Raw genomic sequence first — 17,099 nt, 5'->3', positions numbered from 1 at the left:
TCGATTTGTACAGATGTTATGATCAGTATTGCTGATCTCCTTTTTAAAAGGTTTGCAGTAAGAGACACTATTAGCCTGTAATGACTTTGCAGTTTAAAATAGGTAACTTTACAACATTGGAAACTGAAAGTACACCTTCCCACAACTTGACAATCTCCCACTAGGTGAAGCCATCTGAATGCCACATGAAATTATAACAAACATGCTCAGACAAACATACATTCCACTGAGTGGTTATGTGGTTTTCAGCGTCTAGCATGCATCCCTCCCCACCCCCATCCAGCCAAAGAGGGCTTTCTAGCTGGATAATTTGTAGCAATGAGAGGCTTGACGTTACATCGACTTAGTCTGGTAGAGAAAATCTAAGATAGCTTCGTTCTTATTGCAGGTTATGGCATACTTATGAAGGGAACTGTGATTTAAAGCCTCCTTGTCACTCCAGGTGAAGTAACTCTGGGTACTCACTGAAGTTCTTCATGAACCAGGGTTGCTGACTGCAGAAGAAAATAAGAAGAGATTTAATTAGAAAATGTAGATGCATTTTTCAATCAGACATTTCCAGGACAGCACAAGATGTTTCATGCCTCCAAAGTGAAATTTGACTGTATGAAAGTATGTTAGGCCTTATTTAAATTGCTTTGTCATTAGATATCTGTATGTTTATAATGAAATGAACAATAAGAAAAAAGTAGGTCATGGGGGTTATTTGTGAGAAGGATTCCTTGGCCACTTTGGCTAGAAGTTACAGACTAGACCACAGAGAGCTGTCATAAGAAAACAGTTCCAGAGAAAACTATAAAAAACTGCAATGTGTGAATTTGCTGTGCTACAAACTAAATTCCTTTCACAGCCATGGTTTGGTAAAATTTCAGTTATATATCTTCTATTAAATCTACCTGTAGCTTTACAATGGTTCCAGTAACTTATAGGCTCTATATGATGTCTTACATCTTATCTAATTTTTTATTGACCCAAATTACCTTGTAAGTTCCATCAACCTAGTAGCTGCAAATATTTTTGTGATTAGTTAACAAAATTGTGAAATTACATCTAATAATCTACTGTATTTGACATGCAACTTAATGTGATTCTGTAGAGGTAACAATAAAAATAAAGTGCTCTGATTTAGGCTAAAATTATACATAAAATCACAATGGCATGTCAGCACACACTGCGATGCACATAGAGCAGCATGTGGAATGTAGAAATGTTTGAGTTGAATTTGGAGAAAATGTATGCCATATCAAACTGCTAAAGGTCATTTTATTGCAGTGTGTCATGGAGAGAACTTTGGCCCACGCCTTGGTTTCATCAGTCTGGGTATTTTCTTCAGGCTGAGAGCCCATGAAAAAGGAGCTATTTTCCAGCAGTGCAGGAGCCTTTGCAAATCACGTGTCCTGATCCTTCAGTGTGTGGGTCTAAAGTTTTATACTTTATTAGTGAAGGTGTTGACAAACTTTGTGTTACCATAACTGGTACCACCCCATTTTGCATCATTTAAAAAGCGCATCTCATATGACTGTTTTTGTGGTCTTCAAACCAGTTATGTGGAAATAACATTTTCCATCTTTAGTGCATGTTAGAGATTTCCCTCCAATGCTCACTGCCAGTGTTGGTTCACCGATTTTTCCAACATTACAGAGATGGTTTGATCTGTGTCTCTAATATTCCAAGCATCTCTAATAAAAGTGATGTTATTTATTTATTTATTTTTTTGCAGTGTATTTTGCAGTCACTGAAATGTACATTTCTTCAAAAACATCTAAAATGAACACACTGTGTATTTGAAATAGCTTTGATTCTTAGACTAGAACTCACTGGCTGAATATCTACTCAGAGCGTTGTCTTTACAATCCTATCTGTTTCTGGAAAGCAGAAAGAATAATTTGAGTTTGAAACTTGAAAGTACTCTGATTAAAAGCTGCTTTTGATAGAAAAACAAAGCCACAGGGGAACATTTTCAAGACATTTTTGTTTTTATAGCTGCGTTGGGCTGAACCATGCATAGAGTAGAGACTTATTATAGAATAATTATACAATGTCATCTTGGTACACACTGGTAGCAAATGCATCAGTTGTAATAATATGGTTCCAGCTACAAAGAGGCAGCTCTAAGGCTCGGCCTGTCTGAAAATTGTAGACTGCCCCAGAAACTAGAACATATAAGGAGCAACTGGACGTCTCTCAGTACATTTTGTCGGCTGGCCGAGCCAGTCTGTTTGAAAAGCGAAGCTGAAGACATTAGTTTTGGTTGTACATGTTTTCAGTTCCAGTGGAGGGCTACACGAATGAAACCAAACATTTTGGGCTAGAGTCCCAGGAAGCAACGTGAACAAGAGGTTATAACATTCTCCACCAAACAAGTTGAAAGAAAAAAGCAAGAGGAAAAAAAGGGCTAGCCATCTGCCTGAAACAAATATGCATAGCCTAGCAGGCTGCTTTCAAATAGGTTTTCCACTGCTGAGCAAGCACAAGGTCACAAGGCTATCAAGCTGGGTTATATTAAAACACAGTTAGGTTCATATATATATATATATATATATATTAGTGCTGTCAATAGATTAAAAAAAATTAACTAACTAATCTCACAATTTTCTGTTATTAATTGCGATTAATCGCAATTACTTGATTAATAGCCTGGCTCCAATTAAATTTTTTTATTCTTTATATTTTAAGATTGTAACAGACATTTATGCAACACAATGAAGTAAATGCAGAATAAACACAAAGAATGTATGCTGAAATTCAAAGAGAATTTTAATAGTTTTCATCAATCTTTAACACAGTGAAAACTTACAAAAAACCTTTAAGGCCATCAACAGTGACCGAACCCAGGCCTACAGGTTAAAGTGAATATCATAACAATAAAGGGTGCACAAAACTCAGTATTTAAAACACAAAAAGACACGGCTGAAAACCCAGAATGTTGAACATTTTTCACTTCAAAGGAGCGATCTGGCTTAGTCCTTCTTTGCACTCAGCCAGTTACTGAGGCAGACTATTTTGTTTACATTGTCTGATGACAAATGACATTGTCTGATGAACATTTGAATGATGTGACCTGAGAGTGAGAATAATCTCTCACAAGGCACTGTGGTTGCAGGGGTTGACAGGTACTTGCGTGCAATAGGTGCCAGCCTGGCATGTGCTCCTTCTCTCTTTAACCACCACTGTAGTGGACACTCTCCTATGTCAATTTTGGGCTCTGCTTTGTACAGATTCAGACAGCGGTCTATAGCATCTTCCTCTGTATCTGAATCAGGAGAACCCAGCAAGCAGATGGACATCTTGCTCTTCTTTGGTGAGGGTTCCTCTGTTGTCTGAGCAGATGGTTGGTGTGCATCTGTCTCTGACATCAGAAGGTCATGTACTGATGCCCACACCTCTCTTCTTTCATCTTTGGAAAGGCATTTAAGGTCTTTAAACCTGGGATCAAGGGCAGTAGCGATCTTCAGCCATGTGAGATTGCTGCTGTCCCTCCGCTGAGCTAGGTCTGTGGTAAAAACCTTCTTAAACCTCAAAACATAGACAGGGTCATCATCTGAGGGCTCCATAATCCTGAACAAATGACACAAGGCTGGCAACACCATGGAACAGGAGACATACCGCTCTCTCCCCAGCAGTTCGGTAACAAATGTGCAATAGAAAGATCAAGTCTGTATTTTTCTATTAATCACACAGAGACAAACATAAATACCACATATGAAAATACACAGAGAGGTGGAGGTGGAGAACATACTTGAAAACAAAGCTAGAACGCAAAGATAGACACACAATCATGAGAAACAAAATTATTTACCTGCAAGGTTCCAGTAGTTCCTCCAGCTTTTGCAGTCTGTCAAGCTCCTGGTCAGTCAACATGGTCACCTTGCTGTTTTGTTGAGTCAGGATGGTGGTCAGCCCAGATTTGTTTCTCTGGATCCGCTTGATCATCTCTAGGGTGGAGTTCCATCTTGTTGGAACGTCCTGAACAAGCGGTTCTGTTTGATGTCCACGTGCAGCTTGCTGTGCCTTTAATTCCTGAGCGTTTGCTGGACTATGCTTAAAATGTCCAACAATCTTGCGACATTTGGCCAGAGCCCTTTCAAATGCGCTGTCATTAAGAGAAACTGTGACCGTTCTTTGCAGAATGTGGGCCATGCAGGGCATGTGTTCAAATGGAAGTAGTCTGGCGGCTGCAACCATGTTACGAGCACTGTCGGTGCCAAGCGTGGTTACCTTGTCCTTGATTTTCCATTCGTTTGCAACATTCAGAAAATGGTCAGCACACGCCTCAGCATAGTGTCTCTCTTCAGTTTTACTCACTGTTAGTGCAAACGATTGCATAGTCCAGTCGTTATCAATAAAATGTGCCATGACCCCGAAGTAATTATCGTTGTTCACCGAAGTCCAGTGGTCTCCGGTGAGAGCGACGTTCCTTACTTGCACAAGCTTGCTACACTGCTGAGCCCTCTGGTCCCCATACAAAGTGTGCAGTCTCGACACAATGGTTCCTCTCGAGGGCAGATTGTAACACTCATGTCCTGATGCAGCGCGAATGACTTCTCTCAGTCCATCATCTTCTATGCTAACTGGTCGGCAGTTTTTAGCTATCCAAACAACCAAGGAATTGGTTAATTTTTCTCTCACATTTTTTGTTATTCGTCCACGAACACCATACTCCTGAAGCGTAGACTGGCGAGGTCCCGTAGAGGTGGATTCAGTTGGGTGTTTTGCTCTCAGGTGATACGCCAGTGATGAACTGCTTCTGTGGTACTTGAATTCAGCTTTGCAAATTGTGCATCTTACTCTCGTTTTGTCCAACAAGCCATCAGGCAACTTCTTAAAGAGAAACTTTCCACCCAAAAGTCCGCCCTCATCCATGCTTGCGTGTGTTAGCTAGTGTTAGCTAGATAGTAGCATGGTGTCACTTCTTCTTCTAATCATTTCTGTCAGGCCAAACGCCAGCATAGCACACTGTTGCCCCCTCCTCCAGAGGTGCTCATGAGTTTAAAGGTCTTAGATTACAGGAAATTAATTAAAAAAAAATCAGCGTTAAATTTTTTTAACGCGTTAAACATTTCGCGTTGATCTTAACAATTAACGCGATAATTTTGACAGCACTAATATATATATATATATATATATATATATATATATATGTATATATATATATATATATATATATACATACATACATATATGGACACTGAAGCAAGGTTTTTTGGGGTTTCTTTTTTACCTGCTTACTATATATATTTCCCGGAGCTTAATGACACTGTTGATTTTTTGACTTTCAGAGAAGTCAGCAAGGCTTTTTTCTTTTTTCATAAAATATTTCAGCATCAACTAGGCAGGCATGCAAATTTAAATGAACCTTTAGGTACCTCCATGGATTTGATATTTTTTATCCCAGTTTATTGTTTTGGTAATTGAAGGATTGCCATGGAATTTGGCACAGTAATTCCTGGGAACGTGAGAAAGAACTGGAATGATGTTACTAACCTTCCCAGTTTTTAATTGTGCCTTTTTTTTTAAAAAAAACAAAAACTACAATGGTGGTAGTGTTGGCTTAGGGAACATCTTAAATGCAAAGCACATTCAAACACAGGATCCAGAAGGCCATTCCATGTATGGATAGATTAATACTTTTTTAGGATCCAGAAGACAGGGGTCAGTGTAGAGTGGACAGGTATGTGAGTAACCCACAATTCCTTTTTTGCAAGAACAAAAAAGGCAGATGAGTCTGATCCAGAGGGAAAGCTCTTTGGCTGATAGGATGAAACTACTTGAAACCGAAAGAGATGATGCCTGTGCCAGCTGCCTGCTGGCACAGGCAGCTTGCAAAATAACACAGACAAACACATTAGAGAGCCTGATTAGTGCAACCATAGACAACAAACTGGCAGAGAATAGTTGTTTGAGATGGTCTTTAAGTGCTGTTGAGTTATGATTAGATGAAAAACAGGTGCATCAGCTAAAGAGCAGAAAAACAGGTGGATCCAACAGCAGGCATAATCCAGGGTGGAGCCTGCCCACTCCCACCTGAGAGGAAAGGAAAGATCAAATATATGAGCAGAGAGGTTAACCTAGAGGTTAAAAAACAAGCAAAAACACGAACATGCAAAAATGGTATGTGACCTCATTTTGAAAGGAATTTTAGTTGTGCTGCAACTGCTTTCTGCAGTTTTAATCCTTTTTCTTTTTTTTGCCTGTCCCGTTTGGCTCCTTTGCCATCAGAATTATTGTCTAAAGGCGAAGAAAGATGCCCAACGGATTTACTTTACCAAACTGACCATCCCAGCCTTGCCGTAATGGTCCATTTGATTCACCTTTTATTGTTTATTTTATTTTCACTTGCTGAATACGGGACAGACTTGACTGGGGGAAAGAAAAGGGAGAAAGAAAGAGGGAAAGAAAACAGCTGAGAAGAGGGATGGGGGAGAAGGGCAAAAAACAAAAACCAACAGAATAAGCAGAAAAAAAAAAGAAAAAAAATACATATATCGATCACCTGGATCACCTGTTGAGAAAGAAAAAGAAAACAAGCAGAAGAAAACGAGAGTAATAGAACAAACAACATCACAATGATATATGGGAATATGACAGTAAATACTAAATATTAAACATTATTGTGCAGCACGTAAGATCGACAGCACACAGTGTGCTTTGAGGTAGGAGCCAAAAAGGGTGTAGTTTGTGTGTGTGATCACCCGTGTGTACACCTGTGAGCATGGACGCGCTTGTTTTTTAAAAGGTTCCTTCATGTAATGATCTGCTGGAGGGTGTGGGGCGTCACTGCCCCGTCCTCCAGGGCATGAAGCAGGTATGGAGGAGATCAAAACTCCAGACATCCAGAGGCCCCCAGAACACAAGAGACCAAGGAAGACCAACAGAGGGGCAGCCGCGCCACTGTCCCAGAAAGAGCTGAGGAGAGTCCCAGATGAGGGGTCACTCAGCAGCTGCGGAGCAGAAGCCGGGGGGGTTGAAGTGACGCGCCCGTGAGCTCCGCCGGCAGCCAGCTGTGCCTGAGTGACCGAGCCCCAGGCTGAGAGGTTTTAATCCTAATTCCAGAAATACATTAACTGACTTTGGTCACAACTGCAAATCCTGTGCAAAGTCATCTCTTCCCAGAACACTGAACATTCTCAGCCAATAGCTCTACTTCCTACATTGTGATAAGTAAATATTTGTGCTGACAAATGTTTTAAAATGTGGTTTCTTCAAGAATGGTTTCCATTGTACTGTTAAATCTGTCTGGCACACAAGAAAAAACAAATCAGGAGGGGAACTAGAGTTTCCACCTGTGCTCCGATTCCTTGTTCCAGTCATCGTTTGCCATTAATTATCAGGCAGCAGGAAAAAAAAACCCGAAAGAAAATCTAAGTGCTCCCGAGGAAACTCCTGGAGTCTGGAAAATTATTCCATTTTGGCCACTGAAGCTTTTATATTAACCATTGGCCCATGCTGGAGCTATTCATACTCTTTTCACATTCTTTTGCTTTCAGGAAACGTCTAAAATAACAGCTCCACCCCACAGCTTCATTTGCATTTAGTGCCTCCACTTCTGTATCTCCTACTCCTCTATCATTAATATAAACTCTTTTCTTTCAGGTTAAAATTTAGGAAATGAGGGAATTCTCCTTATTTGCCGTTTTTGTTTTCTTCTTTTTTTCCATAACTCCATAAAGTACAGTGTTTAAGGATGGATGCTACTAAGACTGTCGGGCTGTAGTATCTCTAGGGCATGTACTGTCTCCTATAATTAGTTTGCACTGGGATGTAGTGATGCTCTACGTGCTGCTGTTTAGACCTCATCTAAAGCACAAGGGGCGGGCCCCGAGACAACTTTCCCAACTGGTGATTTGATGAAGGAAGGATTTTCCAGTGTCAGTATCTCAGAGCCGGTTCAGGTTCAGTGTTGCGGCGTTAGTCCAGCCTCCTCACGGTGCACAACTCTCAGGGAACGGAGTGGCTTGCGCTTTTTTCATGAAAGCCCTTTGCCACCAGTGCGAGAGCTGGGCTAAAGGGGAATCGAATCTGAAGGGCCCAGTCTGGCTGTAAGAAGCATCCTTGTACTTTCCCACATGGCGCTGTAGTATAAGCACATTTTTGTGGACTGTCGACGGGATCAAATTGTAAAGAAAGTCGCCCGTTTTCCGTATAGCTGGGGGCGCTCACCATGGAGATGCAAAGATGGACCACCAGGTGGAAAACGAAAAGGTGGCTATGGGATTCAACGCTAATCGTTACGGTCACAGTTATTTTAATTCTCCAGGCTGCCAATGTTAGAGCAGGTAAGATGCTGTTCCTATACACCTCAGTCACTGTGCCGGGTCTAGGGCATCCCTGACAGTTTGAAAGCGCCTCATGCTGGCAGGCAGCCCAGATGCCAGTAGGCTTAGTCGGTAGCTACAAACGGTCTCAGCTTTCATTTCAATTAATGCCCGGTGTCCCGGGCGCCATCACTTAAACTCACCTTAACTCAGTTTATATACATTTTTAGTTGCCAAGTAAACATTTTCCATCTCGTTGCCTGCTTTGTTATTTGTTTGTTTTTGTCAAAGATATTATTTAAAAAACGTAAATACATTTATCAGAAGTATCATAAGAATTCCAAAGATTCTTCTTTTCATAAATGCTGACACCAAAATGAAGCGGTATCATGTGACTTTCCAATATATTCAAGATTTCCGAATCTTTAAGGTGGTCTTCCCGGTCACATGTGTCTGAACTTTGTATAATTATCTAAAGCTACATATAGAGAGTTATATAGTTTTAGTGAAACGACTTTAAAGTCATCAACGAAGCTATATATCATTCAAGAGCGCAAGTGCTATAGAGTGGATTCTTGGCACAAATAGGCGAAGGTGTCCCTTTCCTCTGAGTGTGTGAGTGAGTGATGGGTGCCATCCAGGTGTGGTCAGAGAGGGCTCTTAAATCCTTCTTCAGACAAAATAAACTGCAGGTTTTACGCAGAAATTTTACGCTCTACTTTAGGTAGTAATGACCAGGAGCCCACGGATAATGCTTTAAGTTTTTACAGCATAAATATGTAAGCAAGAGTCCAACGCTTTAATCAAATCCACAAAATGTTTTAAATGTGGCGGAAAACTTTGGTTCTTTTGATTGATAAGCTGTAGCCTACCATGTTTATTTCACAGTCTGACAGCTGTCAACTGAGTTTACAGTAGCACAGTATAATTTTAAACATATAGGTTTTGTGATGGGTTTTGTAAGTTTATATAATAACTGGGCACGAGACTGTGGAAATCTGGGAGGGAGACTCATATTTTGGCCTGAAGGATCACCATCTTTCCACATTATCTGGGCTCCTAGTCCAAGGAGGGGGAAAAAGAAGAGGGAGGGGAGGGAGGTGGAAAAAAGAAAGGAGTATTTTTCTTTGTTTTGAAAATACATATGTGGGTCATAAAAACGATGAAATTGAAGATCAAATGAAATCACATAGGTATTCATAGTGAACTGTGGCTTTTGCCAAGATAAATTTGTGTGTGTTTCAGAACTATGCATCTGTTTGGGTAGACTTATTTAAACACTTGTATTATTTTGATACCAGATATGTGATTATTGATCCTTTCAGATGGCGACAGAAAATAAAAATGTGTCTTAAGTGGCTATATAAAAATGCTAATCAGAAGATGATATATTGTAACACGTAATTTTGGCTAATTTATGCTAACTGGACAAGCCCACCACTGTCTAAATCCATCATCATTCATCATTGTTTTTTGTGTACTGTGATACACAACAAAGTGATTCAGCAGATTGAAAACTGCAGAGAAGCAAAACGAAAAGATTATGAAAGCAAATATCTAAGTGGCACAGCTTTCGCACTGCCCATCTTCCTTCATTCTGACAGATATTTAAACTCACCATAATTGCATGATGTGCTAGCAAACATTTACAGGGTTTCCAGTGTACACTAATTGCTGCCTATGCTGCCAACTCTCAGTAGATGGCAGTGACACGAAAAAGACCGACAAGTCATCCCAAGATGCCGCTGCATGACCACAGAGCCACAAAAAACATTAAGTCAAAATGTCACAGATTAAGTTAATCACAAGTCTAAACTTAAACATCAAAATGTATTGCTCTGAGAAGTGTTGGGATGAGGAGAGTTGGACATTTTGCCAAAAAAAAAATGTATTTCATAGTGTTAGAGTCTGCTGGTTAAAATGCTTTAGTGAATGTAACAGAGGTTTTTCATGTTACTGCACGCTTCAATGCCTGAGGAAGAATCACCAAAGTTTGTTATGTTAGTAGATCGTTAACATGGCAGATAGTATATCACAGGTCCCAGACAGCAAATAAGAAGATCTGTCATTAAAAACAGAGACCGACAAATTACCCCTCAGACTAGACTGTGGAGAGTCTGAAACTGCGTTGGTACCTTTAGCACGAGAGAACCGTCTTCTCTCTCTTGTGGTTTTACATCCTTATCATTAGAATATGGTTTATTTCTTTTTAGGGTGGAAAGATGGGAAACTTTTTTCAGTATACACTATGTTGGCTCGACCTCCTTGGTAGGATGAAGCTGTGCCCACTCATTTGGGATCTTTAAGGGTTTTGGGATATTGCCCGTTTTTCAGGGCTTCTGTGAAAGAATGGTTGTGGAAGGAAAGGAGCTGAAAAGTTTGGGGGAGGACAGGGGGGTGATGGGATGCTGGTGGGTGGGTCTGTGGGGGGTTCCTGGCCAATTCAGCACATCTGGAATATATGAGGCCTTGAGGTATGCAGTAATGCAGAAAGGCATTCTGAAACTCACAAAGAGACCTTTAGTCCAAGCTTGACTTTTTTCAAGAACCAGTAGCTCTGTACTTGGGACAATACTCAGAAGAGCCACAGACTGTATTGCTTTTTATGAGGCATTTTTTGTGAGGTTTAAAACCTGGCAGTCAGTTCCTCTTTTTTTTTTTTTTTTTTAAAGTATGTCTGTGTTTGAGTCAGAAGTCACTCCGTCTGTTAAACTGCTTTTTGTGCAGTGTCAGCAAAAAAAAAAAAAAAAAAGCCTTAAAAAATAGATTTTTAGTAGAGCAGCTTGCCTAACACATGCTCAACAAATGAAATTCAAGAATTGTGCACTATGGCACCAGATTATCGGGAGCAATATCAGCATAAATGCCTCGAGGAGCAGATCTGGAAAGCTTCGCGTGACCTAAAATTTCAGACCCGACCCCTGAGCATGAGCGGGTTGATTCTCCACTCAAGTTGTTATTTTTCTGGTCACGGGAGAAGTAGCTACAGGGATGGGGCCTTCTCACTTTAGTCTCGTGTATGTTTTAGTTAGGGGGGGTGGGGTGGGGTGGGGGCTACAGGGAGTGGTGCCAGTATAAAAAGCCATAATGGTTTCAGCATGTCGACTTATAGCACCACCCATTAGACCTTTTCTTGGTTCCTAAAAGTGAACAGGAGCTGCTACATCAGCACTTCCTGTCTTTTTGTGCCACATGACTAAAAAAAAAATGGAAAATGTACAGCTGAATATTTATATAATAATTCCTTCAGCATTATGTTTTTATGTTTCGAGAAAAGCCACAATCTAAAGGTATGGTGAAAGGCCAATACAAATTAGGCTCTGATTTGCCTAAAAAACAAAAAAACCCAAAAAACAAATGGTTGTTTTTATGAAACTTTACATTAAAGTTATTGAAATATGATGTATGTGCTATTTTGATCTTTACTTCATATGTTTTAACCAAATTTCCCTCCCATGTCATAGAGTTTAGCTGAGTAGTGTAAATTCAATGAGGAGACATTCGGCAATGTAAACTTCAGGAAAGGCTTTTGTCTGATCCCCTTTAATAATTTTCCCACAAAGTTTTCTTGCCAGTATCAAACACATTAATCTAGGTTTTTTCCTGGCAAGGGAGAGTTCCCTTTAAGCCTATAATCTCCCTTTCTTTAAAGTCCTTCTGGTCCCTGTGAGATTTTAAGCTGACCATTCAGACATTGTTTATCATTACTGGGCCTTTGAAGAGGACACATCCGGCTCCTTGACTCATTCAAAAGACAAATGTGTTGTGTGATATCTGGACACAGTTGTCCTGGTTTTTATTTCTGTGGTTTCTGTAGCTGTTAAAGGAAAGTATATACTTGGTTTGTAATGGCGATTCAACTGTGCTGAACCTAAGTTTAAAGGAGACCTATTTTGCTTATTTCAACCTATGCGCTTTTATTCATAGAGTCTACCAACTATCATTGCATGATTCACAATTTGCTTAGTTTATTCAGTATCTGAAACACTCTGTTTGAGCTCCCTTATACTTCCTTAGACCAGCTCTTCTTCTTCTGATTGGTTGGCCCTTCCAAGGTGTTTTCAGCAGAGGTTTGGGGCATCTGTGCTTACAGCAAAAAACTGTGCACCTGAAATGACCATATTAGGCAAATCTGCCCAGAGTAGAAAGAGAACCGTATGAAATGGAGCTCCTGGAAGGTTGTGCTTTTGGCTCATAGGGATTACTTGCAAATACCTCATTTTAACACCCACTATAACAACACATACAAGACAGAAAATAAGCAAAAGCACGATAGTCCCCTTTGAAAATTAAATATCCACTTTTAATGTTTCATTAAGATTTGGTTAAAAACATGTTTCTCGCCAATACTGCAGAACACTTGTAGCGCTCAAGTTTTCATTTGTCTCAGTAAACTAACATTTACTATGCAGAGATTATATAACATTTGGTGTGTGTCATTAAAAAAGCTAAATTATGGGAAGTGTTTGATATTTAAATTTTTGTGAAATGCTTGCATGCTATTAGCAACTAAAACTTCAAACGTGGCGCTAACAAACATATGTTAAAAAAATCAATCATAGCTTTATTACTGACTTCTTATATAAAGCCAGGCTATGTAACTTTTGAAAGAAAACAACATATTTAGGACTGAAACATTAAAGCTGTTCCACTACTTTCGGGGTTTTGTTGTTGCTGGTATGGTATTACCAGTAGCCTGTGGTGGCTCATATTTATGTTAGCTAATATTACCTTCAAATAGCTTCTGTGTAACTGGTTGACACCTGCATTTGAAATTTGAGCTGCCCATTACTAACACAAGATTGATGAAGTCAGGGTGTGATGGTAAGGGTAATATTAGCTTTTTGTAGATACATCTTAAGTTTTGTGTGTCAGTCTAAAATACACTATGTAAGCCAGCCTTAAAAACACATATCGTTGTTTTAATACAGTCAGAAAGTAATGTTGCAGTATTGAATGTCTGTAAAATGAATAGACTGCATTGGTGATTGCTGATAGGCCTACACATTTTTTCCATTTACTTTCCCATGCAAGACAGAACTCATAATTATCTTTGAATGCTGACTTATTCTTACTGTATATTTTTCAGCAAATGCAGCCTCGGGCAGATATGCATTAATCCACACATTACGTTCTTCTGGACGTCAACCCTTCCGTTTCTACACAAACCTTAAAGATAGACTATTAGGCTACCCAAATCCCCTGTAATTACAGTGTAACTAATGATGTGCCTCAAGATAGGGTTTTAAGAAGAAAAACAGTTTGAGAAGGAGACATGCGAAAAAACAGACTAGGCTGGAGTAAGTGTTTGATAATTGGAGGAGAGAGAGCAAATGGGAAATAGTTTTTATAGCTGCTCTGTGCAGTTTCACCTCTGACTTTCAGATCCATTGATAGAAAAGAGCTTAGTAGTGTTAAGAAGCTTGTAAAGCTACCCCTTGCTGTGTTCTCCTTATTCCAAAGACCCTGTGATCAGCAGCAATGATTTTTATCATCCCATAGATGCTGTGGCTTTTAGCTGTGGGGGTAACCGGGGAGGTAAGGAGGGGGGCAATTATGTCTGCTGGTTCCTAACATTTTTATTGCTCCTCTGCCAAGGCAGCTCATAAAGCAACAACTGGTTGAACTGACAGGTTTGGCCAAGAAAAAGCTTGAAAAAGCAAGGGGTGTAATGGGTGTAAATGCTGATTTATCATCAAAATGCCAAGTTGGATTAGACTTTCTGTTAACTATGCTTATAGTGTACTGTAAAGTTACATGCAACATAGACACTAAAAACATAATAAAATAAAAATTAAATTAATCAATCAATCATCTCAGCTTTCATTTTGTTCAACTTGTATTTTATTTAACTACTTATATTCATAAGTATAAGCACTTAGTATAGGTTTAGCAATTGGCGATATGGTCATTCAGACTGAGGACTCATTTATTCACTCAACTTTTAAGAGTTGCAACTTTGTAACAGTATCTCATTTACAGGGTAGCTTCTCATCATGGAAGTAGTTTTATTTACAACTACTAAAATTTACAACTGTACATGAAAATCTGACATAGAGTTTGAGTTTTATTTTCACATTGACATTTTAGAGCCTTAATAAAGTAATCATTTTATTTTTTGTGGTGGCAAAAATTGTGTTTTAGTGCATTACTAATTGTCGTATAAGAAAAATTGTTGATGATTTTTATCAATTCATTGTTCTCTCTCTCTACAGCTGAACCCGTGGATGTACTGAAGGTGCTGGACTTTCAGAGCTCTCCTGAAGGAATAAGGAAAACAGCAGGCTTCTGCACAGTGCGGAGAGGATCCAAACCCGACGCAGCTTATCGAGTGGGAAAAAGGGCTCAGCTCAGTGCTCCGACTAAGCAGCTTTTCCCAGGTAAACTCCTCACTTCTCAGCATTTACACTGAAACTGAAACAGTAGTACAATAGTAGGTCTTCCATAAAGCAGATAAACAAACAAACACTCCCAATTTTAAATGCTAGAGACCATAGAATGATTATAAAATGAGTCTTGAGGATTACACAAGTTGTTGAGAGCTTTATTTTATTGATCATATATGTTTGTGGTAGTAGGGGTGGGGGAAAAAATTGATACTGTGTAGTATCGTGATATTTTGTTTGCTAATAATGTATCGATACAGGGACAGCAGAAATCAATATTTTGTTACAAAAAAGGTTTTTGTGCTCTGACTTCAGAGCATGTTGATCAGCTCCTTTTTCTGAGCAAAATCCTGACATTCCTTCACTGTCCAAATGTGTTTAACTTTTTTATGGCAGCAATAAAAATGACAGTTTACTTATTTTAATTTAAGACATGTTTTATTTTAATTAAGTTTAAAACGTTTTTATTTAATGTAAAATTATATTTTGTTTTAATTTACTTTCAAATTCTTCAGTTGCTGAATGGGCTGCATAGTTTTCATAAATTGCATAGTTCAGAATAGCTATAATTGTACCAGATGGTTGCATTCAGTTAAGTTGGACTAGACTGTAATACAAACCGTTCAAGTTTGTCAACAATAAAACTGAAATGAGAGAAAGACTGAGTGTGAGACTTTGATATTAGATAAAATGAATATTGATAAAGTTTACCTTTATTTACAGAATCTGAATATCGCAAAATATTTTAAAAAATTGCAATAATATCGTATCGTGCGTTGAGTATTGTGATAATATCGTATCATGGGATGTATGGTGATTCCCACCTCTATGTGGTAGTGTGGAATATGCACTTTAATTTGACTGTTTTTACATAATTTGACCAGTTCATTTCAGATATTAGTAATGGAAATCCATCATATTGCATAAAACCTTAAGCACTTAAAATAGCCTTCCTGTAAGATAAGCTACAACTAACATTGTACAACAATACTAGAAACTTTGTGAGGCTTTCTAGACAACTGCTAATATTTGCATTGTAAAATTATTGCAATTGAAGGCATCAGGTGATGTAAAGTGTAATGTTAAGTAAGTAAGGTTGAGTAAGTAAGGTTGATTTAAAAAGTTTTGGTGCTTTTAGGTCAAAGGCATTGTAATTCTGACCCAATTTGGGGGTGAAATGTTGCCAAATTAGCAGTTTTGAGAATTCATCCAACGTGGAAAATAAATGGATGTCTCATGGAACTTCATCCAATGCTGGCATAGAGATTTTAGCCGAGAAAAAAGTGTTAGGGTGGCAGATATCTGTGAAGCTATGGTGGTTGCATGGCTGCTCAAGCCAATTGTTGTTTGGATTAAAGTATGATGATTAAGTTTTATTTTCTTGAACCACTGAATAAAAAAGTTTTAAAAAAGAGTTAAAGATGATTGTATTTCACAAAGAAATAACAAAGAATGATTTGATAAATGACTCATAAAATCCTTTAGTGTTAAAGTCTGTCTTTTAAAATCCAGTGCAGACTTTCCAGAATCATTTTCTAGAGGATGCCAATGAATTTCAGTTTGCTCCAAGAACCCATAGGGGATGGTAATCTACAATGGTGCGTGTAAACACATGGCTAAAGTAAGCGGAGCAGCACTAGATTTTTGTTATTTGATATTTTGGTAAAACCGACAAATCTCTTACAAAAAAACAACAACAAAAGCATGTCTATTGTTTTGTACACTGATCTTGTCCAACAAAGTGTCTTTCCTCAAGTTTGATTGCTGGCAGATGCGGATGCCCAGTCTGTGGTTAAGGTAGTGAAATTTAGAAGGGTTTTTCATATTGTATGTGCATTTGGAGTGTGTTTGCCCTTCTGTTTTTGAGAGGCCACATTTATTTTATTAGGCTGTTTTTGAGAACTTAATCCATATTTATTTTTTTAGGAAGTAGATTTTAAACAAAACTCTGCAAATCCCAATTTCAGTAATCAATTGCAGAGAACAAAACCTTTTGTCTACTAACAGAAGCAAATATGCCAAATATCACATTTTTAGTTGATTTTTTAAGTCTGAAATGTTAGAAAATCATGGTGTTCCTGTAAAACATAGGACAACCTATGGGAGAGAGAAGACAAAATGTATTCACATGCAGGAGTGACTTATAAAAGTATGGAGAGTGATAAGGGGAAGCGGAAATGCTCAGTGTATCATAAGAAGTTCCCCAGCAGCCTGAGCTTATAGCAACAAAACTAATACGTGTGTTCTAGTTTCCCCATCTGCAGGTGTACTAGGCCTCTCTTGGGTCTTAGTGGCATAAATTTTGTCATCAGTTGGTGAACAGGAAGCTCTAAGCAGACATCCATGTGCCTGCCACTTTTTTGTAACCATGTGGACTTGTTCAAAGAGACTTTACAATGCACCAACCTACACCCTGTCACAGGGAAGTGAAAGGAGTCAAATAGGAATGAATCTGGGC

At 38.9% G+C, this 17,099-nt stretch overlaps 2 protein-coding genes and 1 long non-coding RNA gene across 4 annotated transcripts in view; 2 read left to right on the top strand and 1 right to left on the bottom strand.

The window, feature by feature from the left end:
• Positions 1-2,528: 2,528 nt before the first annotated feature.
• LOC146497433 (E3 SUMO-protein ligase ZBED1-like) lies at positions 2,529-4,863 on the bottom strand. Its single transcript, XM_085139297.1, has 2 exons — positions 3,797-4,863; positions 2,529-3,633 (listed from the first exon to the last, which is right to left on the bottom strand). The coding sequence occupies exons 1-2, from the start codon at positions 4,861-4,863 to the stop codon at positions 2,961-2,963; spliced, it is 1,740 nt and encodes a 579-aa protein (XP_084995423.1). The 3' UTR covers positions 2,529-2,960.
• On the top strand, positions 3,172-5,122 carry LOC146497432 (uncharacterized). The gene is made up of 2 exons (XR_014870481.1): positions 3,172-3,249; positions 3,529-5,122. It is a non-coding gene; the product is annotated as an uncharacterized LOC146497432 (long non-coding RNA).
• A 2,555-nt stretch (positions 5,123-7,677) lies between these two features.
• LOC146497430 (collagen alpha-1(XI) chain-like) overlaps positions 7,678-17,099 on the top strand; it is an 82,169-nt gene continuing 72,747 nt past the window's right edge. Inside the window, exons 1-2 of one of the 2 annotated variants that reach the window (XM_085140327.1) lie at positions 7,678-8,276; positions 14,471-14,635. In XM_085140327.1, coding sequence (XP_084996453.1) covers positions 8,162-8,276; positions 14,471-14,635 — 280 coding nt within the window. In that variant the 5' untranslated portion in view covers positions 7,678-8,161. The remainder of the gene's footprint in view (positions 8,277-14,470; positions 14,636-17,099) is intronic. The other variant, XM_085140326.1, reaches the window with a different exon arrangement.

Source organism: Neolamprologus multifasciatus, chromosome 18 (genome assembly GCF_963576455.1).
Source record: "Neolamprologus multifasciatus chromosome 18, fNeoMul1.2, whole genome shotgun sequence".
In the NCBI taxonomy this organism is placed as follows: domain Eukaryota; kingdom Metazoa; phylum Chordata; class Actinopteri; order Cichliformes; family Cichlidae; genus Neolamprologus; species Neolamprologus multifasciatus.
The sequence above is the reverse complement of the archived record's forward strand: the minus strand, read 5'-3'. Positions and strand labels throughout refer to the sequence as shown.

Excerpts from the sequence above, each read along its gene's own strand:
- LOC146497433 (XM_085139297.1), bottom strand. The coding sequence starts at position 4,863 with ATGGATGAGGGCGGACTTTTGGGTGGAAAGTTTCTCTTTAAGAAGTTG. Across the intron at positions 3,634-3,796 it reads CTACTGGAACCTTGCAGGTA|TGTTACCGAACTGCTGGGGA; the intron begins AATAATTTTGTT and ends CTATTGCACATT.